The sequence below is a fragment of the Astyanax mexicanus genome, chromosome 25 (assembly GCF_023375975.1).
Source record: "Astyanax mexicanus isolate ESR-SI-001 chromosome 25, AstMex3_surface, whole genome shotgun sequence".
In the NCBI taxonomy this organism is placed as follows: domain Eukaryota; kingdom Metazoa; phylum Chordata; class Actinopteri; order Characiformes; family Acestrorhamphidae; genus Astyanax; species Astyanax mexicanus.
This window is the reverse complement of record NC_064432.1, coordinates 26,389,705-26,416,588: the sequence shown is the minus strand read 5'-3', so window position 1 is coordinate 26,416,588 and position 26,884 is coordinate 26,389,705. Positions and strand designations below refer to the sequence as shown.

The window sequence follows — 26,884 nt, the reverse complement described above, 5'->3', positions numbered from 1 at the left end:
GATGATATTTTTCTGATAGCTGCTTAAAAATACTCGTCTCCAAAATAAAACACACAGATTAAACCTTTTAAAATAAAAAAATACAGCTTGTGACTCAGTTTATCTAGAAATGTGGAGAGGACCGAAATTAACTGAACTAATCAGGGGTGGAGTGATCAAAAGGAAGAAGTATTAATTAAAAATTATTGTGTAGGCCCCTTAGGACTATTTTTTACTGATGGAATATATCTGGTCTATGTCCTTTTAGTAAAAGCTCATGATACTATTTTTAGGTCACCAACAGTAATTTTGCAGAATTTGTGCACCCTTTGTTCAATTTTAATTCCATTAAATAAATAAAAAATATATCATATAAAAGAGTGCATTTATTACAAAAAAGACATGAAATCTTAATTTTTTTTAAATATATAGAAAAGGGTTTTTAATTTGGCTGTATTAAAAGAATGACATATGTAGGAATGTCCACAACATTTCAGATTCTGATAATCTAATTGTAGTGTGTAAGTGGTTCACTTGTGGTTATTTTAGATTTTTTGTAAACCTGTCTTAAAATGTAAGGGATACTGAACCTTCGTTGGGCTGGTGGGACAGCTTTAAGCGGACAGAGGAAAATATCCCTTATTTTTAAATCTAAAACTTGACAGGTATGGTCATGGTGTGTTCAAACAGCACTTCTTACATCTTTTTTTCAACAGGAGTTTGGTTTTCTTCTTCCACTCTTCCGTAAAGGCCAGATTTGTGGAGTGCACAAATTATAGATTCTCCTGATCCACCTGAGCTGTGGATCTCTGCAGCTCCTCCAGAGTGATCATGGGCCTCCTGGCTCTCCTTGCTGGATCTGTCAGTTTGGGTGGATCATGGCCATGTCTTGGTTCTAGTTTTGTAGAAACAGTTTCTACAGTTTCTGTAGAATACTTTCACTAGTGTTCTCTAACAAACAAACCACTGAGTTCTTCACAGAACAGCTGTATTTATACTGAAACTAAGTTAAACACAGCTGGATTAACTCTATTAAATCATCAAATCAAGTTAAGTCTTCTGAAGGCCATTGATTTATTAATTGCACTGGATTTTATTTATGAGTTTCAGAGGCTGAATACTTTTGCACGTCTTTGCACGTTGTCCACATGGCTCAGCTCCTCTTTGTAACTGCAGTAAACCGTGTGAAGCTAATAGCTGCTAACAGATATACAGATATGTCCTCTCTAAAGACTCCTCCTGTAGGTCACATTCTCCGCAGTGATGTATTGAGGTCATTATAGAGTAAATCAGTAAATTGCACAGAGCTGTGCTTCATTTAGACGCATTAAAGTGAAAAACAACAGACTGAAAACTCTGTTTAGTTCAATATAAAGCAGAGTTTTTGAGCTCCAGTGGATAAATGAAGTGTGCACAGCTTCTGGATCCTGATATGGGAAAAGCAGTCAGTAATGTAAACATGTTCAGATGACTGGAGTCTCCACAAACAACGACCAGCCAATATATACTAAACTATCTGAATCAGTTTCTCTGATTTTGCTATTTATAGGTTTATGTTTGAGTAAAATGAACATTGTTGTTTTATTCTATAAACTACAGACAACATTTCTCCCAAATTACAAATAAAAATATTCTCATTTAGAGCATTTATTTGCAGAAAAGAGAATTTTTAGAAATGTCTGAAATAACAAAAAAGACACCGAACTGCTTTCAGACCTCAAATAATGCAAAGAAAACAAGTTTTAAGAGTTCAGAAATCAATATTTGGTGGAATAACCCTGGTTGGTTTTTAATCACAGTTTTTAAATCATGCATCCTGGCATCATGTTCTCCTCCACCAGTCTTACACACTGCTTTTGGATAACTTTATGCTGCTTTACTCCTGGTGCAAAAATTCAAGCAGTTCAGTTTGGTGGTTTGATAGCTTGTGATCATCAATCTTCCTCTTGATTATATTCAGATGTATGTATTACTGGAATATTAATCTGATAAACAGAGAGTTCCCATCAATCTGTATCATCCTGAGAGAGAGATAAATAGAGAGAGAGAGAGAGAGAGAGAGAGAGGGTTGTGTATACTGGGGCGGTAATATAAACAGGAGATGTTGGTGTGATAAGGAAATTAAGGAAAAGGGTGCAACTCAAATAAACATGGACTTAAACAAACACATACACAAACACTCCACTGCTGCTGAGGACGTCCCCCTCGCCGAGGGACAATCCCGTCCTTTACGGGGACACAGAGGACCCCTTCACTCACTCGCTCGCTCTCTAACACTGCGGGACTGTGGGAGACGTTTGGAGTTGAGGAACTTCATCAAACTCTGAAAACCCATACAGCATACAACCGAGCAGCAGCTACAGAATTCACTTAAAACTTCATCTGCTGCATTTAGAAGAAGATTTAGAAGAAGAAATCTTGCTTTTTGGACATCTAACTTTGGACTGAGGTTCTTGCAGAAGCCTGCAGAGGCTCCTCTAAAGCTCTAGGTTGTCTAAAATCAGCTTTATGGACCATAGACTGGGGAAGTACGTGACGACTACATTCTTCAGAGATTCAGCTGGTGCATCTTTGGACATCTTGGACTTGGATTAATGTTCTTGCTTGCAATAACCTCACAGGGCTCCTCTACAAAATCTACAGGGTTTAACTCAAGGTTTAGAGTTGAGGAACCTGAGAAACACTGAAAAACAAAGCTTGGAGAACTTCTCAGAAGGATATGGCTTATGACTTTAATAGCATAATTTAACGACTATAATCTCATAATATTACTACTTCAGTCTCGTAATTTTACAACCTTAGTCTCATAGTATTATCACAACTTTAATCTCGTAATATTACGACTTTAATCACATAATATTATAACAACGTTAATCTCATTGTATTAGTACAAATTTATTCTCATAATATTATTACGACTTTAATCTTACAGTACTTTAATCTCATAATATTACAAATTTAAATTTGTAATATTAAGACTTCAGTCTTGCAATATTACGACTCTAAACTCATAGCATTATTAAGACTTTAATCTTATAGTATGTTACAACTTTAATCTCATAATGTTACGACTTTAGTCTCTGAAAAACGAAGCCAGAAAGATATAACCTAAACCAACAACAATCAAGCATAGAAGCTGCATCTTTGAACTTCAGCTGGTGAATCCAGAGAAGAACCTTTTGTACATTGAGATTCTTGCTGAAACATCTTTTTGAGACTGTTTTTAGGTTATATTTGAGAGGAAACAACTACTGCTTTGTGATGATTGATGCTTGAACTTAAAACAATTAAATTTAATAGTTGCATGGAACCTGTGGTCTTCCACAGGTCTTCTACCACAATCCCAGTCCTAGTTTTACTCCATGTTTGATAAAACTCCACTAGAAGGACCAATGAAACAATCAGAATGCTCCCCACTGGACCAGTCCTGGACGTCCTGCCTGAAACGTCCCCCTTGTCTTCGGATCAACACTCTGGATTTCTCAGATCTTTGGGATGAAGAGGATCTAGAGCAGGACGCCGCAGATGACGACTCTTCCAGTGGAAATGCTTCACCCAATCAGAGCCCAGGACACTGTTTGGACTCTCTGAAACCGCCCCCAGCGCCACCGCTGGCTCCGCCCCCTCCGCCGGCGAGTCCAGGAGCTCCGGAGTCGAGCTGCCGGACGCTAAAGCTCCACTGGAGGGAGCTGTTGAGTCTGCAGCCGCTGCCCAGAGTCAGTCGCTTTGGGCCACAGTCGATCTGGGCCGGTCTGGAACCCGTGCATCTCGACACCAACAGACTGGAGTTCCTGTTCGAGAGTAAGACCTGCAGCTCCAAGACCTTCTCCTGTCTGACCAACGGAAAAAAGGTACGAGGAAACAGTGGTGTTTATTATTCGGTTAATCAGTTAAGTGCGATTAAAGATTAAAGTAGTAATATCAAGAGAATAAAGTCATAATATTACAAGCTTAATGTTTTAATATTGCGAAGTTGTAAAGTTGTAATTCTATAGGATTAAAGTTGTGGTATTATGAGGTTAAAGTCGTAATATTGCAAGGATAAAGTTGTTACAGTACGAGATTAAAGTCGTAATATTATAAGTTTAAAGTCGTAATGTTTCAAGTATAAAGTCATAATATTGCATAAAACATAAAGTTGTAATATTACTAGATCAAAGTTGTTATATTACGAGATTAAAGTGGTAACATTACGAGATTAAAGTCGTAACATTATGATATTAAAGTCGTAATATTCAAGTCGTAACATTATGAGATTTAAATCATAATAATATTATGATATGTGTGTTGTTGTAGCAGAAGCAGTCGTGTGTTTCTGTTTTGACTCTGAAGCGAAGTCACATCATCACCATCGCCCTGAGCAGCCTCCCCCCCCCTCACCTGCTCCCACCTGCCCTCTACAGCATGGACTCCAGCGTCCTCGACAGAGAGGACGTCCAGGTACATCCTCCTTATTACTGACATAACCTGGATTAGAACATTACTCTAATATTCACTGTTTACCTGTAACTCTACCTCTACACTACTTTACTTTAACTGATGCTCTCAAACACATTAAGAGACAAGAAATTCAAGTAATTAACTCTTGATGAGTTCAGCACAGCTGTTAACTGAAAGCCTGAATTCCAGATGACAGCGCTAGAAACAGCATGCAGTTCATTCCTGTGTTATTTGTGCGAATAACACATCAGTGTTTATATACTTTACCCAGTAATTCAGAGCTAAGAAACAAATGGTTAGAATTAGTCTATGGAGGAAAAACACCACCAGCCAAGAACAATTGAGATAGATAGGTGTTTGTTTAGAACAGTTCTGTGTACACTAGTTAAAAGTAAAAAAAAAATCCACCCCGGGGTTTTGTTCCAACCAACTGCATGGGTGGCTCTGCTGCAGATCAGCCAATAAAACTCAGCCCGGGGTGGATTTTTACTTTCTGGACCTGGACTACCCACCTCTGTGTGTAAGTAACTATAGGTTTAAATAGGATCTCCGGTGGATTTGGTGTTTTACAGAGACTCTAAGACTAGGTCAGTGGCTGATGAGCATTATTACACATGTTGTAAAGTAACATGACATTGCAAAGACTGTTATTAGTGTAAAAATGTCTTTGCTTCTTCTTCTTGTTCCCCTGCAGAGGCTTCAGTCGCTGATTCCCTCAGACGAGGAGCTGAAGATGATAAAACAGGCTAAAGCTCAGGCCCCCCACTGCCCCCTGGCTCCGGCTGAGCAGTGCCTCCTCATTCTGGGCAGCGTAACTCACCTGAGCTCCAGGCTTCAGCTCTGGGCCTTCGCCCTGGACTACGACTCTCTGGAAAGGGTGAGGAGGTTTAGGTCCAATCCCATTCCACCCATAGACCCTACTATAACTTAGCCATGGTTCTGGGAAGTGTTGGGTCTACACAATCCTTCCAACTTCGATTTTTTTTAGAGGAGCACTCCAAACAGGACTGTGAAAAAAAAAAATATATATATACATATTTAACACTACAAGGTGCACTGGATTATAAGGCGCATTATGCGACATTTGTAAGGAACAGGGGTGTCACCAGGTTTCCTTCTAATTCGAGACCCGTAAACCTAAGCTAAGTTAAGTAAACAAAACTATAATTCTATAATTCTAAATTACATCCGTTTACTTACAGTAAGCTTAGATTTCCACTAAAGCTGGGTGCAGCAGCATTAGCATTAGCAGCTAATCCAAAAGGAACCCTGGGTGTTATGATAAATCAGGGCGATATGAAATTATCTAGCGGTTCATTCCACATAGCTTGCACGGTACAACAGAGGCTGCATAATTTAAGGTGGAACTGAAAAATAAAATAAAAGATAATTTAATTTAATTTCAGCTCCTCATCAAAGAGGAATTAAGGAATGGACAATTAAAAAAATATATTGCTGCAGTTAGGTTGCTGAACTTTAGCGCTTCACTGCTATAATGCTTTTTTTTATATGTATTGGGTTCTTAAAGAGGAGGATTTCAACCATTTCTCTTGCAGTTTTCTCTGTTTTAGGATGAAGAAGCGTTAGACTTCAGAACAAGGGCTAGTGTGTAAAAGAGAAATTGGATTGGGCCTATTTGTTTATTACAGTAAATAGAGGTCATTAGTGAAGGTCGTTAGTAAAAGTCTTTGATCTCCGGCTCTGATTTCTTCTCACTGTCAGTGTTTGTTTTTCTGCTACTTGGCTTCATGCTTTGCTTGTTTGCTTAAAAACAGGAAATTGCGGAGCCTCTCTTTCATCTGAAGCTTGCAATGGAGCAGCTGGCAGCCAATCAGACGTTCCGATGCATTCTTGCAACAGTGCTGGCCATCGGTAACTTTCTAAACGGATGCAAAGTGAGTAACAGCCAGGAATGGGGAAAAAGCATGCATGAATATACTCTTTATTTATTTTTTTATCACTTTAGACCCTGCGTCCTCATATGTGGACATTACATTTCTGCTTCTAACGTTGAGCATTTGGCCTCATATGGTGACACTGCCTGTACCATCTGAAAACTGTTCACATGACAATGTATACTTGTCATGTTCTCCTAAATAGGATCTAAATACAGTATAATTTCTATATTTGGGGGTATATATTAATTATTTAATAAACATGCTGGTGTGTATCTCCTCAGGCTCGGGGGTTTGAGCTGAGTTACCTGGGGAAGCTCTCTCAGGTGAGAGACACACACAGCCGCCAGCCGCTGCTGCACCACGTCTGTGTTTTACTGCTGCAGATTTACCCACAATCCTCTGATCTGTACTCCGACATCACCGCCGTGACCCGCGCCAGCAAGGTACCCATCAGCCAATCAGACCCTAAGCTCAATAGCAGGTCCACCTTTGAATGGCTAACAAAACCAAACTAAATAAAGGTTTTGTTATTGGGATTAGCTGGCAAATTAGATTTATTTTATCATTTAAAAAGTGATTTTTATCTTATATCTTTATTTTTATCTTTATCTTTTATCTTATTTTTTATATTATTATATAACTCAGGTTATATTTGTCTAATATTAAAGTTTATTATATAAAAGTAGTTGTTACTGTTGTTATTAAGGCGGTAATTGATAATCAGGCCTCTTTTCTTTCCGTCAGTGTGATTACTCTCAGGTCCAGACCAACCTCGCTCAGCTGGAGATGCTCTGCAAAGCATCCTGGGAGCAGCTGCGTCTGCTGGAGAAGGATGGAGAGGGGAGGAAGGGTGGAGGAAGAGGAGGAAGAGGACGAGTGGAGGAGAGGACGAGTGGAAGCGAGGGATCACTGCGTCTCAGGTTGCCTCAGTTTCTGAAGGAGTGCGGGGAGCGGCTGAAGGTCCTCAGGGCCGTCCATCGCAGGGTCATCAACAGGTACCTTTCCAGATCATCTCACCGCAATCAGAGACTTTTTAGACATTAAAAACTAAATAATTAGTCATTTTTGTGAGAGATTTGAAACTACAAAGAAATCATATTTTCCAGATGAATCACTGATTATTTATTATTGAGTAGACAATTTTAGTAAAAATTAACTCTTATTCTGTGTATATCAGTTTAAATAATATATACCGTATTTTCCAGACTATAAGGTGCACTTAAAATCCTTAATCCTTAAAGACACTCCATTAAAGTGCAGAGTTATAGGGGAAAGTTTTCAGTGAAGTTTCTCCAGCACTTAGGCTGGAGCAGCAGTAGCATTAGCCGCTAACCAGAGCGCTAAGCTCTAGTTATCTATTTCACTTTTCAGAGGTGAGCATTATTGACCTGTAGCCTGCTGCTAACCACGACTAGTACTGCTGGAGCAGCATTAGCATTAGCCGCTAACTGCACTAAGCGCTAGATAGATCTTTTGTGGTTCAGAGGGGTTATTAGCAGGCTACAGTCTGATATACTTGCCTCTGAATGGCAAAAGGGCTTACTAGCACTTAGCACAGTTAGTGGCTAATGCTAATGCTGGTCCACTAAACAAAGTTGGCTGGGTATGTTCTTAACCTCCTCTCTCTCTCTCTCTCTCTCTCTCAGGTTTCACTCGTTCCTGCTGTATCTGGGCTACTCTCGTGCCATGGTGAGAGAGACGAGTGCGGACGGGTTCTGTAAGACGGTCAGTGATTTTGCTCTGGAGTACAGGGCAACCCACAACGCTATCCTGCAGCAGAGAGAGAGGGAGCAGGAGAGAGAGAAAGAGCGAGAGAAGGACCAAGAGAGAGGACGAGAAACCTCCACTCCTAAATCCAAACCCAAGCCTCTACAAAGCCCATCTCAGGTGAGATATACTGCTACGAACATGCACTGTCTCTGCTGCTGCTCCATGCTGTTTACACTCGTGCACTGTGCTGTGTTCACTGCTTGCATCTGCACTGAAATCTGCACTCAAATCCACCGGAGATCCTATTTAAACCTATAGTTACTTACATACAGAGGTGGGTAGTCCAGGTCCAGAAAGTTAAAATCCACCCCAATTTTTACTTTTAACTAGTGTAAACAGAACTCTTCTACACACACCTACCTATCTCAATAGTACTTGGCTGGTGGTGTTTTTCCTCCATAGACTAATTCTAACCATTTGTTTCTTAGCTCTGAATTACTGGGTAAAGTATATAAACACTGATGTGTTATTCGCACAAATAACACAGGAATGAACTGCATGCTGTTCCTAGCGCTGTTAGTTACTGTATTTCCTATCTGACGAGACGGTGTCGCCGCCCGGCTTCAGCTCTGTCTGTGGGCGGTCCCGAGCCGAGGTGGGCGGGGCCATGAATACTAATTGACGGGTTGACGTAGACACGGTGCTTTTCCTGATCGACTCTGAATATATTTTTCGGAATATTTTCTTTTACTAGCTGCTGCAGACAATGAGGAAGAAGTTGAGGAAGAGTTTCATCATGTGCAGCATCATAAACAACTCAGAGAGACCTGCTGTATTTCACAAACAACAAGAACAATCGATTTTAGCAGAAGGAGAACTTTAAAAATATAATATTTATAGAAGTGTTAAAATATGTTTATGTCTCTGCAGGATAATGATGATCAGTCCAAGTTGGAGGAGGTGTTAAAAACACCAACAGCATCTTCTCGCTTTGACTTTACTGCCCCCCGCCATCGCAGCAAGACCCCCAACGCCAGAGGTACAGATGAGGCTTAAAAACTTAAAAACTCAATTAAAAAACAAATTAACTCTGTTTGATTTTAAATAAAACATTTCCAAACCTATTTTAAATTAGGTGAATTAAATTGCTTAGGAATATTGCAGTTATAAGAGACATGCAGTGCAATAGTTTTATTGTTGGTCTGTTTTTGTACCTGATATTTATTGAAAATATTTAAGTAAAATGAAAAGAAATTTAAGAACTAATCAACATTTTTCTTTACTTGAAACTCAAGATACTAAGAATACGAAAAAAAGTTGCAATAAATGTTTTATTTTATGTTAACTAGGGGTGGGTGATATGGTCCTAAAATAATATCACAATATTTCATAGTATTTTCCTGATGACGATAGTCTTGGCAATATGAAAAAACACTGAAAAAAATACACTACAAAAAAAAAATATTTTATTTTATTACTGCATATGATATGATATGGCACACCCCTAACTGAGAAAAATATATAATATCATGATAATAATAATAGATATATAGATATATAATGGGAAATGATGAGAACAGTGTAAATTTTTCTTTTGATAAAATCAGTATAAAAGTAGAATCCTGATGTGATGATTAGGGGTGGGTGATATGGCTCCATATTTTAGGGTATAATACCTATCGTTCACCATGTTCATAAATGTTGGAGATATTATTGCGTACGATAAGATACGGCACACCCCTAATGCTAACTTGCGTTTTCATTGCCCTTTTTTTTTTTTTTTAAGAGCGACTGATTTCCTAAAATGTTTTAAGTAAATTCTTAAGCAAAAATCTGAATCTGAATAGAATAGAATAATTTTATTTGTTTATTTTTTCAGGTTCTCTCTCTCGGAGGCTGAAGTGGTGAAGGAAGCTCGGTCACTGTCGGGGAAATCTTCTGCATGTTTCAGTTTTATTGCAGTTTTAAGTAAAAGCTAAAGATAGAAACTTGAAATTGACGTTGCATGTTTTCAGTCTAAAACACTGTTAGAACTTGAATCTTCCTTTTATCTTGATCCTCTTTTTTATTTATTCCTCCTTTTTTAGTGATTTATCTTTTAAGTAAAATAAAAATAAATTGAATCTGCGTTCACCAGTAAAATATGTTGTGTAATTTTTTTTGGCCGTTGGGTATCGAAAGTCAGGTTCTTAAAGTTTTTAGTGAAACTGATAAAAGCTGTTTTTAGCTACAGTGCACTAGTGAGCTGGGAATTCACTACAGGAAACTCTAAAACTCTAAAACTCTAAAACTCAGCTCACTGGAGTCACTAAATCATTTATCAATCTATTCATATCTAACCATTATTATGCAAAGCAATTTATGTAACAAAAAGTTTAAATCAATTAAATGTGCTTACAATTTAGGCATAACAACACAGTGTATAATTAACTTAAGTTTTCATTAAACATTATTTTACAATATTAAGGTAACCAGTTTCCTCAAATAAAAAAAAAATTATTTACAGGGGTAAATACAAATAAATCTGCTTTCAGACAGCCTGTACCTGTTTTAGTTGAGTTTTTTTTTTATTTACCTTTTTTATTTATTTAAATTATTTTGTCTTTTTTAAATCAGATTTTATGTTTCACCTTTAAGCCCTTTTATTTGTGTTTATTTTATTAATTTCCTATATTTTATGTAATTTGTTACTGGTTTTACTTTTGGCCTTTTACCTTTTTTTCATTTCTGGTTTCAGTGTGATTAATTGATTAATGAATGAATTAATTGATTGATTGATTGATTGATTGAGTGGACAGGTGTGTTTTATACAGGTAACTAAATTCAACCAGGTTTAATTAATACAGGTAATGATCGCAGAATAGGAGAAACACTAACAGGCCTGAGAGAGACAGAGCTCTTTCTGGCTGTTGGTAATCAAATACTTATTTCAAGTAATAAAATACTAATTAAATATTTAAAAATCATACAATGTGATTTTATGCATTGTTTTTGTTTTATTTCTTCCTTTTAATTTTTATACTTATTAAAGGCAATGCAGTTGAAAAGTAAGTTACGCGCACTGGTGCAACCAGTGAGTTGAAGCTAGCATTATGGGATGTAAACAGTGGTTTTTAATAAGCTTCTTCTGCACTTTTTAAGTTATTAATGCCTGGTTTTAAATGTCAGGGCTCTCTGGATTCTAGTAAGGAGGTGTGGAGCTACTTTGAGCTGGATAACGGTGTAAAAAGTGATTTATCAGGGTAAATTATGCCCCGTATCTCCCAGTCTGAAGGGTGTTTGTTGGATAAACTGTTAAAATTTCTGGATCTCTGAACGCTGTGGGAGAACAGAGGTGTGCTATTCATCAAAGATAAGAACTTTTATCATGTTTTACTACAACAAAAGTCCATTTTACACCTTTAGAGTTCTCCTTTAACTGAATATTTCTCTTCACCCACATATTGAAACAGCTCTGGATTGCTCTCGCTCCAGAACTCGTGATTCCACCTGTAATCTTATTAGCAGGATTAGTGATCAGCTGCTGCAGGAAAAGAAAGACACTACTGTACTGTCACTATTACTACTCCATTCTTATACAGGTGTTCAGCAGAGTCCTGAAACCACAGGATTCAGTTCATCATTCTGCTCTAAGGTTCATTACTGGTGACCCTCACATGAAACACACTAGCTATAACTATTCATTTATAACTATAACTATAATATATAAATAACTATAAATATTTATAATACGATGACACATTTATTATTATTATTATTATTATAGATTTGTGATATATATATATATATATTATATTATTATCTTCAAAGAGCACTTACTCTCCTAACACCTCTAACACACTAACTACTTCTAACCTCATTTCCTTCTTCCCCTCCTTCACTTCTCTATCCCTTTATTTCCCTTTGACCTCCTTTAAGCCCTATTTAAAAATGGGTTATCTAAATTCCTATTACTTTTGTACTTCATTATTGTAAGTCGCTTTGGACAAAAGCGTCTGCCAAATGTAATGTAATGTAATATTTGATGTATTTGAGTTTTGATCATTTCGGTCAGTAGGGGGCGCTTACTCCGCCTCCGCTACTCAAGATGACGGTGTTTCTGCGCATGCGCGTGACGCCACCTCGGGGGCGCGCCTGCGTGTGCGTGTGTAATCGTCGGGAGCGAGCGGACCCGGATCAAAACAGTACCGCGTCCAGTTTTGCTCATTTTTAGTGTTAAAGCTCCTGGTGAGTATCTGGATTTCGAGAGATTTTTCGGGGTGATTTTTTATTGTTTTTTTTATTTTTTATTTTTGTCTGCTGAACTGAATCTTTCGGAGCTTTTTTGGGGGGTGTTTTTTATTTTTAATTATTTTTTATTTTTTTATTGTGCTGGTTGATGGCGTACATTTTGTGATGGCCGGGGTGTAGAGCAGCTTTGAGATGGCGACCGCTGTTAATTTTTTAATTTTTCCTGCTTTTCTGGGTTATTTTTAACTTTTTAAACCTTTTCCTCTCCCTGTAGAGCAGCTGGGTTTGGTGGAGATGATTTTTTTTTCAAGGTGGTTTGGAGGATGTTTAGCCTGTGGACGAGCTTGGGGTTCATTTTAAAGCCTTTCAATGCCTTTTAAAGCCTTTTAAAGCCTTTAAAATTGATTTTTAACTCTTAAGACTGCTCTTTTTCCAGCCTAGCCTCCCTTTCCTGCAGATCTGAGATCAGCCTAGGCGTGTTTTGGACCGAATCTGTCCACTTTAACCCCGTTTCCATTTGATTTGAATGCAGGTTGTTTTTGGAGGCGCTTTCCATTGGGATTCAGAGCTGATTCAGTGCGATTTTTCTCCTCTGGCGATGTTTTTGATTGATTATCGGCGTTTTTCTGGACTGCAGAGCCTCTAATCACAATCAGGACACGTTTATAAGCTATTGATTTTGTATTTGCATGGACCAGAGCTGGTTTATTGCGAGCCTGCCCACTTCTGTACTGACTGGAACCGCTAGGGGGCGACCGCGAGCGAGCCCTCAATGAATGGGAGTGAATGGAGCTAAACGGCTAAAAACAGTAATTAAAACGGTTACTTAAACAATTATTTAAAATATTATTTTAGTTTTAGAAAGTATAATAAGGGTTTCCTTAAAACATCAAAGAAAACGAAGCTGTGTTCTTCCATTTTTCTACATTAAGCGATTTTGTAGAAACAGACCCGCTAGCATTACCGCTAATGCGCGCTGATACAATTGGAGGTTATTAAATGTTATAAAACTGGAGTTTTAAAGCTTTTAAAAACGTTTTGTTCGCTGTTAAAATGTTTATTATCCCTCTATACTGAATAGAATATTACACTTTTCAAGTTTAAAAATAATTAAATACTTATAAACTCAATTTTTCTCAATCGCTCCATAGAAACCCATTCATTTCGGTCTCCCTCAGGAGCGCCCCCTGGTGTCAGGTAAAACCCGGATGAAATTATAAAGTGGGTACTCTCTCATCTTTAAAGATTCTCTCTGTTTTTCCAGCTTTTTAATAATTGATTAATGCATTGATTATGTATATCCTGTTGATTTACTCTAAATTCTGGGACTCTGCTGCATATTTACACTGTTTAAATGCTATTAAAGTGACCTGAAGGTCACCTGGTTGATGAGAAACACAATAAACGAGGATTATCTGACGATCCAGGACGATTTCTCATTTCTCAACTTCTCAATCTCTTAATTCTCTCTTAGAAATTAATAATAGAAAAGAATAGAGACAATTAAACCCTTAATATAACTCTCCTCCACAATATATCTAATAGAACTGCTCTAAAAACTGCTTTTATTTTGATTAGGGCTCCACTGATTTGTACATGCTAGAAGTTCATCAGTAGGATTATCAGCTAGTATTACATAGAAAAGTTGGCCACAAAATGAGTAAAATAAATAAAGTACAAGTATCTATAGTATAATCTTCAAATTTATCCTCCTAGTTTTGATAACAAGCCAAAAAAGGTCAATATTCCACATTTGTACTCTTTCACCAGCGTAGAAATCCCTAATCTCACAATATTAAAGAAGAAAGTCAAGAAATCTTAGGATTAAAAAAAGAACAAAAATTTAATTTACTACAGAACAACACTTTATTTCATTGCATGAATAACGTACAGTTTTAAAATATTGAACACTGATCACAATGACTTAATTGACTTAAAAGTAAATGAAAAAATGTTCACAGAAAAGTGATTTTTTTGCCATTTTTCCAATGGAAATAATTTTTGATTGCCAAATATTTAGTATAATGTTCTGATCATTTTTACTACCATTTTTTTATGTAGAACCAGCAAATATTTTTTGGTCATTTTTAACAAAAAAAATCTTAAACTGACATTACTTAAAAAAACATAAAAGAAGTTCTGGTCATTTTTACTACCATTTTTTAATGTAGAACCAACAGATTTAGTACCAACACATTTGTGGTAGTTTTAACAAATAAATCTTAAAACTGACATTATTAATAATACGCCTGCAAAAATGTTGAAATATATTTTTAACTAAAACCATAAAAAAATACTGCTCATTTTTACAAAAAATCTTAAACAGACATTATTTAAAAAATATGCTTGCAAAAATGTTGCACTATGTTTTTACGTAAAACCATAGAAAATATTGTGGTCATTTTTACTAAAAACCTAAGCCATGTAAAAATCAGATCCAAGCCACATAGAGCAAAAAGTCATTTCAGCCTGGTAATGTGAACATAGCCACAGAGAGATTTATTTTAGTGCCTGTATTAATAACTTAAAATCACTTTATTACATCTCAACTATTATGTCGGCTTTTTTGTGCAGCATTAGATGATCTAAAGCCCCCATTCAAACCTGCCTCTAGTAGAGGTGGGCGATACGGCTCTAAAATAATATCACGATATTTCATGGTATTTTCGTGATAATGAAAATCTTAACAATATGAAAAACACTGAATTAAAATATATATGTTTCAAGAATACACTACTGCAACAAAATTTAAATTCAATTTTATTATTGCATACGATATTATATGATATTTCACACCCCTAACTGAGAAGTCAGTGATGCAGAATATCCTGATATTAATAGTAATGCACTCCAAATATCTCCATATATCCAGAATTAAAGTAAAATAAATGATACTGAACAGATATAATCTGTCTCTAGTAGATATTTAATGGGAAATGAGAACAGTGTGAATTTTTATTTTGCTAAAAACAGTATAAAAGTAGAACCCTGATGTGATAATTAGAGGTGGGTGATATGGAACCATATTTTAGGGTATAATATCGTTCACCATATTCAAAAATGTTGGCGATATAATTGCGTACGATGCCACTATTTAACCTCTAACCTCTAGTAAATAGTGCTGTTTAATAGTAAGAAGGATCGATATTGATAATACGATACGATATAATACAAATGCAGGGGTTTCGAGTCTAGGTTGTGATACTGTAAAGAAGCTGATATATTGCGATATTGCAAATTTTGGGAAAAAAAACTTCATACTATCATACAACTCTTATAAAAATAAGAGAGCACTTAAAAATGATGAGTTTCTTTGATTTTACCAAATTAAAAACCTCTGGAATATAATCAAGAGGAAGATGGATGATCACAAACCATCAAACCACCAAACTGAACTGCTTGATTTTTTACACCAGGAGTAAAGCAGCATAAAGTTATCCAAAAGCAGTGTGTAAGACTGGTGGAGGAGAACATGATGCCAAGATGCATGAAATTAAAACTGTGATTAAAAAACAGGGTTATTCCACCAAATATTGATTATTTCTGAACTCTTAAAACTTTATGAATATGAACTTGTTTTCTTTGCATTATTTGAGGTCTGAAAGCTATAAATAAAGCTCTTTTCTGTAAATAAATGCTCTAAATGAGAATATTTTTATTTGGAATTTGGGAGAAATGTTGTCTGTAGTTTATAGAATAAAACAACAATGTTCATTTTACTCAAACATAAACCTATAAATAGCAAAATCAGAGAAACTGATTCAGAAACTGAAGAGCTCTCTTCATTTTTTTTACAGAGCTGTATTTCTAAAATATGAAAACCTTGAAAACTAAGGTTTTCAATCAGAACAGTGACGACAGAGTACAGCACTGCTAATATATCAGTAAATGAGCCACTTCTGACACCAAGTTTTTAAACATATTACTACTAATAATAATAAAAATAAAAAAAGTTAAGAGCCAATACTGTGTAAATAAAAACTGATATAAAATATCGGGATATGATATGATTATACTCATTTTAGCTCCTTTTTATTCCAGACACAGGTAAATTGCTGTCACCGTTAGCTGTGCAGTAATAATACTGCGCTGTTTTTACTGTGTTTACTCTAACTGATCATGTTCTGGATTGATCTTATTTATTTAAATTTGTTTTATTTTTCTTTCCTTTCGTGTTAAATCAGCTAATTTGAACAGCAGCGATCTGTAAGTCTGTAATTCCTTTAATATTAATCAGAATATTAAATAATAATTAGTGTTCTGTAGTTTAGCTCCCTTTTTTACCCAATAGATTTTTTAGGCCTTTTCCCTAAAAATTCTACGTAGTTTTTATAGTGTCCCATATGTCCCCCTGTCTGTTTTAGCATTAGAACAGTTTGCTGTGATTTTATAAATCAATCTATCTATCAATCAATTAGTCAATCAATTAATCAACCTTTATATTCTCTTGGTAATACTGTACATTGAGGGTAACCCTAATTTTTTTAATGCAGCTGAGCATTTACTAAATTAAATAGATTTAAAAATACATAAAATAAAATCAAGTATTTAATCAAGTTAAGCAAAAAAAAAAGGATAAATTAACAAACCAATTAAAATGAAATTGTAAAAAATATTTAAAAACAAATACGTTAAACAATATAAGATTAAAGTCATTCGAAAATAAAATAATTCAGAATAAAAGCATAAGAGTAAAAGCTAAAATGTAAAGCAATAACATAAAACGATTAATAATTAGAATAATAATAATAAAAAATTATAAAATAAATGTAATAAAAGGAAAAACTGAAAACAATAAATAAAGGATGAAATGAACAAAATTAGGGGTGGGTCGAAATATCGATATTTCGATATATCGTATAGTGTTGTTTTTGTTTGCAATAATTTATTTACATATTTACATACTTTTTTATAGTACTAAAAGTACGGATTCATTACTCCACATGGTGGCGCTATAATCAAATGAATAGGGTTAATAAAACTGCGGTAATGAATATTGGTTGTTAAATTCAATAAAACTGAATAATTCAGAATAAAAGAATAAGAGGACGGGCTAAAATGTAAAGCAATAAAAAAAATCATAATTAGAATAATACAGAAAAAAACAACAATTAATAAAAAGATAAAATAAATTAAATAAAAAGGTAAAAACAAGAAAAACAATAAATAAAAGGATGAAATGAATAAAATAAATAAAAAGGCTAAAGGTTAGATAAATATAAGAATTAGAATTAGACAAATATAAAGAAATAAAAAATAAAAGAAAAACTGAACTAAAACTGATATAATTAACGTTAGAGATGTCCTGATCCAATACAGATATTTATTATTTATTGTCTGTATTAACCTTAATACCCAATAGCTATCCTATCACAATATTTTGATTTGATTAGATTTATTTATTATATAACTAACAGGGATAATACACATTAATCAGTATCATTATTTTATAATATAAATGTGTCAGATTTAGCCAAATGGCTTATTTTCATCCGAGGTCAAACCAAACTGAACTGCTTGAATTTTTACACCAGGAGTAAAGCAGCATAAAGTTATCCAAAAGCAGTGTGTAAGACTGGTGGAGGAGAACATGATGCCAAGATGCATGAAAAAAAAAACTGTGATTAAAAACCAAACCAGGGTTATTCCACCAAATATTGATTATTTCTGAACTCTTAAAACTTTATGAATATGAACTTGTTTTCTTTGCATTATTTGAGGTCTGAAAGCTCTGCTTCTTTTTTGTTATTTCAGTCATTTCTCATTTTCTGTAAATAAATGCTCTAAATGAGAATATTTTTATTTTAAAATTGGGAGAAATGTTGTCTGTAGTTTATAGAATAAAACAACAATGTTCATTTTACTCAAACATAAACCTATAAATAGTAAAATCAGAGAAACTGATTCAGAAACTGAATCTTTTCAGTGTTTAGTCAGGTTGGGGATGTTCTAGCGTTGCTAGTTTCTCCCCGGTGATCAATAATGATCCTCTTTTCTCCAACAGAATCAGGCAGCAGACGAGTCGAGTCCAGTTACAGACAGAATGGAGTGAGTGCTGGTTATTCACTACCCCTCCAAACATCCCTCTAATAATCTGATCTACAACATCCTGCACACTCTGAGCCTGGCCTAGCTCCGCCCACTCATAAACTTTAATGCATACAGATTAGTAATCTGTGGGCACAATATAATAATCCATGCATACAGTTTAGTAATCCATGCATACAGATTAGTAATCTGTGGGCACAATATAATAATCCATGCATACAGTTTAATAATCTGTGGGCACAATATAATAATCCATGAATACAGTTTAGCAATCCATGCATACAGATTAGTAATCTGTGGGCACAATATAATAATCCATGCATACAGTTTAGTAATCCATGCATACAGTTTAATAATCTGTGGGCACAATATAATAATCCATGCATACAGATTAGTAATCCATACATACAGATTAGTAATATGTGGGCACAATATAATAATCCATGCATACAGATTAGTAATCCATGTATACAGTTTAGTAATCAGTGGGTACAGTTTAGTATCAACAGCACTCGCCATAGTCAGACTCCAATCAACTCCAGCTCAACTATCCTGCATCAGCTGCTATAGAAAAGTGTATTTGTGGGCGGAGCATGGACAGATCAATTATTTTTGATAGGCCAATCATGCAGAAACATCTTACAGTCTTACATAATACCCTATACAGGCATTACAGTGTGCAGTACATCAGCTGCAAAGATGAACAGAATTAAATGTTAAGAAGTTACTGTCAATCAAATTAAATGTGTATTTTAACTTAAATATAATGGATTTATTAAGAAAAATATATATTTTAAAGCATAGATGGGATTTGGAGTCACACAACAATGAAAAAAAAAATTAAATCTCTGAAGGATTTTAATAAATATATTTAATGGTAAAGTTTATAGTTAGAGAGGGGGGGGCAGGTAACTAATGCACATTTTTCACTGTTCTAAGTCGTTTTTATTAATGTTTTAATTATATATCTTACTTTTGCAATTAGCTTAACGTAGAAGATTCTGTGCTTAATAATAAAATGTATTTTAAAGTTATTTTGTGTGCACATTTATACATATTATTTCCTGGGGACAGGAATGGCACCCATTCGGTGGAATATATATCTATATATGGGGATGTTCTAAAATGTTTGGCCAGTAGTGTATCAATCATCAGAAATGAGAAAATAATTTTAAAATAAAAGTTTTAATATAAAACCATTAAAAGGTGTTTAATATTTGACTTATATATTTCTTCATTCGTAAAGACTTTAAAGAATTTAAATTAAAATGAATGAAATAACCTTTTTTTTTTCAAAAGAGACAAATTGTCAGTATATGGTTATTTATTAAAAGGGGTTTAATTATATACACTTAATTTTTTTGTGAAATGGAGATGATGATGATGATGATGATGATGATGATGATGATTTTGTTTTTCGTTGTTTAAGTGTATTAAGCTTTATGGGATTATGAATGTGTGAAGTGTTAATCTGAATGAACTAATGGTCTAAGATCTCACTTATCATATTTATTTTATATACATATATAATCATTGCTGTCAGACATAAAAAAACTTGTATTTCAATTGTTGTTGTTTTTCCTGAATCTGACATTTGTTTTTTATATTATATCTGAATTTTATGATGAACGGACCAATAGAAAGGCTGCTAAATGTATTTATTTAATTGTGCGAATAAATTGTGTAATATGTGTTTTTTAATTATTATTATTATATTACCATAGTAACACCTTAGCAAGCACCTTGCAACTGCTTAGCAACACCATAGCAACCACCAAATACACCATAGCAACAACTTAGCAACCACTATAAATGCAAGAGCAACACCATACCAACCACCTAGCAACACCCTAGCAACCACCACAGACACCATAGTAACACCTCAGCAACCACTAAGCAACACCATAGCAACTACCACAGGTACTATAGCAATATCTAGCAACCACAATGGATACCATAGCAACACCTTAGCAACCACAACAGATACCATAGCAACACCTTAGCAACCACTTAGCAACACCATAGCAGCTACCACAGGTACTATAGCAATACCTTAGCAACCACAACGGATACCATAGAAACACCTTAGCAACCACAACAGATATCATAGCAACACCTTAGCAACTACCTGGCTGGGAGCTGTTTTAGATTCACAACCATCCTGCAACACCATAGCAACCACCACAGGTACTATAGCAATGCCTTGCAACCACAGCAGATACCATAGCAACACCATAGGCAACCACTTAGCAACACCATAGCAACGACCTGGTGGGAGCCGTTTTAGCTTCGCAACCATCCTGCAACACCATAGCAACCACCACAGGTACTATAGCAATACCTTAGCAACCACAGCGGATACCATAGCAACACTTTAGCAACCACAACAGATACCATAGCAGCACCAACAGCAACACCATAGCATCTACCTGGCTGGAAGCCATTTTAGCTTTGCAACCATCCTGCAACAACATAGCAACCCCCACAGGTACTATAGCAATACCTTAGCAACCACAACAGATACCATAGCAACACCCTAGCAACCAATTAGCAACACCATAGCAACGACCTGGCTGGGAGCCGTTTTAGCTTCGCAACCATCCTGCCTTTCCTTCAGGAAATGCACTTTTCTAGTTACTATTATTATTATTACTAGTAGTAGTAGTATTAGTATTAGTGGTATTAATATTATACTGTGATTCTATGCCGACTCTTCTCTATGATACGTTGATGATATTCGTAGGTCTGACTCTTGGTTTGTTAATGTCCTGAGGTTTGTATGGTTTGTATAAGGTAGGTTTTTGCTCGTTTTTTACATATTAATTAATCTAATTTAATATTTAACTCTAATATTTAATCATGCACAGCTGATGCTCAGCCGGTGAGTGGAACCACTGGATCTGCTGTTCTCGTTAAATTAGCTTCCATTCATCCTCTTTCCTTTATCCTCCGTTCCTCTCCTGTCTTTCTCCTCCTCCTCCGTCCAGACACTCGCCGACCACCTCCAGCCTGATGGCGAGTAACGTGACCAACAAGACCGACCCGCGTTCCCTCAACTCACGCGTCTTCATCGGCAACCTCAACACCATGCTGGTGACCAAAGCCGACGTAGAGGCCATCTTCAGCAAGTACGGCAAGATCGTGGGCTGCTCCGTTCACAAGGGCTACGCCTTCGTCCAGTACGCCAACGAGAGGAACGCTCGCGCTGCCGTGGGAGGAGAGGATGGACGGATGATCGTCGGACAGGTGCTGGGTAAGAACGGACGTATGATTTTTGCATTGATTTAAAGGCTTTGATTCCATAAATTGATCAAATTTAGGCTCTAGTTTTTTGTTGGTTCCTCTACTCTGGACACAAGATAAGATTGAGATATTGGGTAAGCTTTCGAGAGATTGGGTGAGGTTTCAAGAGATTGAGTGAGATTTTAAGTGAGAGATTGGCTGAGGTTTTAAATGAGAGATTGAGTGAGGTTTTTAGAGATTGAGTGAGGTTTTTAGAGATTGGGTGAGGTTTTTAGAGATTGGGTGAGGTTATGAGAGATCGGGTGACGTTTTGAGAGATTGAGTGAGAGATTGAGTGAGAGATTGAGTGAGGTTTTTAGAGATTGAGTGAGAGATTGAGTTAGGTTTTTAGAGATTGAGTGAGGTTATGAGAGATCGGGTGACGTTTTGAGAGATTCAGTGACGTTTTAAATGAGAGATTGAGTGAGGTTTTGAGTAAGAGATTGCGTGAGGTTTCAAGAGATTGGGAGAGGTGTTAAGATTTTGAGTGAGGTTTTGAGAGATTGAGTTTTGTTTTAATTGAGAGATTGAGTAAGTTGCTGAAGCTGTTGATAAATCTGGCAATCAGGCCAAGGAAGTGCTGCAATCTGGTTAAGACATTCCTGCTCAAGGAAGGTCATAGGAGGTCAGCACCTGTGAGATTAGTTTTCAGCTGAATTTTTTTGTAATTTCCTGTTTTTTTATGCTTTCTACATTTTAGAAAAACACTAAACCATGAAGAAAAGCTTCTATTTTATTATATTTCAGTCTGTACTGGAAATGTAATAAATAAAGGATGCTCAGTGCTTCATGGGAAACTCGTAAAAACCAATAAATCATTTCCGTTTCATTCTCTTCCTCAGATATTAACCTGGCAGGTGAACCCAAACCCCACAGATCAAAAACCATCAAACGCTCTGCAGGAGATATGTACAGGTCTGTATCACTATATACTGTTCTCTCTCTCTCATTTTGATCCTTTTTCTTTGGAGATTAATCGTTCGTTCTGCTCTGTTTCTGCAGTCCTTCGTTTGATCTGGATTACGACTTCCAGAGAGATTATTATGACAGGTGAGAACATTTCTATTTCTCTCTCTCTCACTGACTCACTCCTCACTTCCTTTCCTTTCGGATTAACGTCCGTCCACCTGCACAACAGAACAGCACAGCTCACAAGCTCAGTATTCTAATGGATTATTAGTCTCATGTTTTATAATTTGCAGCAGTTCACCTCATTCAACCTCATTCAATTTCTAAAAAACTTTGCCTATCTATCAAAAACTGACTCAGTTTCTCAAAGTCTCACCCAATCTATCAAAATCTCAATCTCTCAAAACCTCACCCAATCTCTCAAAACCTCACTCAATCTCTCAAAACCTCACTCAGTCTCTCAAAACCTCACTTAATCTCTCAAAACCTCACCCAATCTCTCAAAACCTCACTCAATCTCTCAAAACCTCACCCAATCTCTCAAAACCTCACTCAATCTCTCAAAACCTCACCCAATCTCTCAAAACCTCACTCAATCTCTCAAAACCTCACCCAATCTCTCAAAACCTCACTCAATCTCTCAAAACCTCACTCAGTCTCTCAAAACCTCACTTAATCTCTCATTTAAAACCTCACTCAATCTCTCAAAACCTCACTCAGTCTCTCAAAACCTCACTCAGTCTCTCAAAACCTCACTTAATCTCTCATTTAAAACCTTACTCAATCTCTCAAAACAAATTTCAATCTCTCAAAACCTCACTCAATCTTAATGTCTTAATAGTTACAAGGTTACAGCTCTCCAGATAAGATCACCTAAATGCTTCACAGAGTATTTTGTTTAGTTTAAGACTGTTTTTAAGTTACTACATGATTCCTTATGTGTTCCTTCATAGTCTGATAGATCACTTTATAATTTATTTACTATGTAGGAAAAAATAAAATGTGTCTGTGGTGTTTTTAGGGTTTACTCTTACCCGTCCCGGGTACCTCCTCCTCCTCCCCCGCTGTCCCGGGCCGTGATCCCCTCGAAGAGACCGCGGGTCAGCGTTAGCGGAGGATCCCGCCGGACTAAAAGCAGCTTCTCCACCAAGAGCAGCCAGAGGACCTCCCGCACCAGTTAGTAAACATAAGTACTGTATATATCAAAATATATACAACTCTGGGTAAATATAAGAGACACCTAAAAAAGATGAGTTTCTTTGATTTTGCCAAATATAATATAATCAAGAGGAAGATGGATGATCACAAACCATCAAACCACCAAACTGAACTGCTTGAATTTTTGCAGCAGGAGTAAAGCAGCATAAAGTTATCCAAAAGCAGTGTGTAAGACTGGTGGAGGAGAACATGATGCCAAGATGCATAAAAAAAACTGTGATTAAAAACCATCACGGTTATTCCACCAAATATTGATTATTTCTGAACTCTTAAAACTTTATGAATATGAACTTGTTTTCTTTGCATTATTTGAGGTCTGAAAGTTCTGCATCTTTTTTGTTATTTCAGTCATTTCTCATTTTCTGTAAATAAATGCTCTAAATGAGAATATTTTTATTTGTAATTTGGGAGAAATGTTGTCTGTAGTTTATAGAATAAAACAACAATGTTCATTTTACTCAAATATAAACCTATAAATAGCAACATCAGAGAAACTGATTCAGAAACTGATTTTTTTTGCAGTGTGTATATAATAGTGTGTGTTGGTTTGTGTGTTTAGTGAGGACTGATGACCTGCTGGCCATTAAGAAGGAACTGACTCAGATTAAACACAAGGTGGATTACCTGCTGGAGAGCCTGGAGCGCATGGAGAGAGAGCACAGCAAAAAATCAGGTACACACACTATACACACACTATACACACACTATACACACACTATACACACACTATACACTATACACACACTATACACACACTATACACACACTATACACTATACACACACTATACACACACTATACACACACTATACACACACTATACACTATACACACACTATACACACACTATACACACACTATACACACACTATACACACACTATACACACACTATACACACACTATACACTATACAGACACTCCTACACACCTTCTGATGATGGAATGCGACCTGTACTGTGTTTTAGAGTTTAGATTATCTGAGAAAACAGTGTATAATGTAGGTTGGAACCACTTTAAAATAAGACTACCTTTATAAAGGATTTATAAATGGTTTATAAATTAGTTTATTACTTGATTATTACTGATTAGGTTGTAAATGCCTTAAAAACCATTGATAAGCAGTTAAAACACATCAATTAAAAAAGCAACAGTGGCAACTTAGTTTAACATTTAATTTATGGTAACTAGTTAAAAATACTTATAAATATATTAATATGACAGGTTTAATGCTGATTGATGGAAAAATACACAAAGTAAAATCAGTATCTAGAAAGATCTGAGGTTCGACAGTAGAAACGAGTGTGAAATCATTGTTTTGCTAATTTTCAGCACAGTGTTGCTGCTTTTTAATGGGTTTTAAAGTAAACAAAGGTTTATAAACACCTTTATAAAGGTAGTCTTATTTTATCTTAAAGTGTTACCTGTAGTTTTTTAATGCTATTTTTATTTTATATAAAGCTATGGCATGATAATGACAATATAGCAAAGTAACAAATCAAAGTGTGAAGCCTTATTACTGTTTTTACCTTTTTGTGTTTTTGCACAAAGACTATAAGCTCAATATTTTTAAAAAATAGTTTGTTTAGAAAGTATTTTCTAGTCTTAAACCATGATTAATTATTTTAGATCATATTAGATTAGAGAAAAGTCATCCAGTAGCCTAATTTACTGATGTTTAGGCTTGTGAAGCATTGTTTGCATTGTTCATATTTTAATATTTCACTGATCTGTTCTTAATAAACATTTATAATAATATAGTAGTAATAATAATACATTTTATTTATATAGTGCTTTTCAAAATTCTCAAAGACGCTTTACATACAAAGATAAGGCACAAAGTAAAAGGTAGTTATAAGTTATAACAACAATACTAAGGAATACAGTCATTAAATAGAACATAAAAATAAGAATATAGGAATTTATTAAATAATAGGTCTATGCTTCTTCAGTGTTGCAATGTTAATTAACATCATTCTCAATACGGATTTCACTCATTAAAACATCCTGGAAATGTTTTTTTTTAAAAAGCTTAGTTTTAATGCTCTACTTACTAAAATAATGTCGGGTTTAAATCGGGCTCGGGCTCATAATGACAGTGTACTTTACTGTGTTTGTGGTTCAGAGGTGAAGAGCATTAAATCAGACCAGACGTCTCCTCAGCATCTCAGCGTGAAGAAGGAGCGAGAGAGCGCCGAGATAAACGACTACGAGGAAGAGGGGGATCTGCTGGAGGACGAGGAGGAGGTGAGAGGGGGAACAGACCGAGGTTTTATAACCAATAAATAAGAGAAAACTTAAAAATTAAAAAAATTATGTGAAAAATAAGTGTTTGTGTGTGTGTGTGTGTGTGTGTGTGTGTGTGTGTGTGTGTGTGTGTGTTTCAGATGAAGAGTAGGGGACGGGAGGATGATGAAGAGGAAGATGATGGAGAGCAGGAGGAAGGAGAAGATGATGGAGACAGCGCTAACGGAGACTCTTAAACAAGCTCTCTCTATAATGTTCACACACACACACACACATTTACATACACACACACTCAGACTTTACAGTGGATGAAGGTGTGTGTGTGTGTGCAGATCAATCTAGTTATATATTCTTCAGTTAAAGACGGAACATTGTGAATTAAATCCATATTTCAATTTTTCACCACTTTTTATTATTATTTATCTATTTTATCGTTTCATCCATTTTTCTCTTTCTCTCCTTTCGCTTCTTACCATCCTTACACACATTTTTCCAGCCTCATCTTTTATTTATTAAATTTAATTTTTACAGCTTCTTCTTTCAGCATCATTTAAAGTTTCTCTGCTCTAATTTATTGTTGCGCCGCCACTCCTGACCAGCTGGTGTCAGTGTAGCTCACGGTTTCCGAGGTGCAGATCAGCTGGGTTTAATAGTGAACTGGTTTTACAGGGTGAGTAATAGTGAGCAGGAGAGAAGTTTGTACAGAAATCCTTAAATTTCCTCCAGTCTGGGATTGTGTTTGTGAAAATCGTGAGAAACGTGTTTCCTCTTTGTTTGCGTTTTTTGTGTCTGTGGAATAAATTTCAGTAAAACTCGAGCAGCTTATGTCTTTTCTTCCAGGAAATTTTGGGGTTTGATTATGTGGAATTCCAGTTATACACAACTTTCTGTGAATTAAAGGCTTTCAGATTCACTTCAGATACA

At 35.7% G+C, this 26,884-nt stretch overlaps 2 protein-coding genes across 2 annotated transcripts; both read left to right on the top strand.

Annotated features, from left to right (window-relative positions):
* Positions 1-2,091: 2,091 nt before the first annotated feature.
* On the top strand, positions 2,092-10,150 carry si:ch211-63p21.2 (FH1/FH2 domain-containing protein 1). The gene is made up of 9 exons (XM_022682110.2): positions 2,092-3,830; positions 4,276-4,419; positions 5,114-5,296; positions 6,195-6,314; positions 6,599-6,760; positions 7,062-7,312; positions 7,964-8,204; positions 8,958-9,066; positions 9,907-10,150. The coding sequence occupies exons 1-9, from the start codon at positions 3,342-3,344 to the stop codon at positions 9,933-9,935; spliced, it is 1,728 nt and encodes a 575-aa protein (XP_022537831.2). The 5' UTR covers positions 2,092-3,341; the 3' UTR covers positions 9,936-10,150.
* Positions 10,151-12,147: 1,997 nt separating this feature from the next.
* Positions 12,148-26,777, top strand: hnrnpc (heterogeneous nuclear ribonucleoprotein C). The gene is made up of 9 exons (XM_022682108.2): positions 12,148-12,254; positions 18,262-18,305; positions 21,293-21,558; positions 22,430-22,502; positions 22,590-22,637; positions 23,518-23,672; positions 24,274-24,387; positions 25,839-25,960; positions 26,101-26,777. Exons 2-9 carry the CDS (start codon positions 18,301-18,303, stop codon positions 26,194-26,196), a joined length of 879 nt encoding a protein of 292 aa, XP_022537829.1. The 5' UTR covers positions 12,148-12,254; positions 18,262-18,300; the 3' UTR covers positions 26,197-26,777.
* Positions 26,778-26,884: the final 107 nt, after the last annotated feature.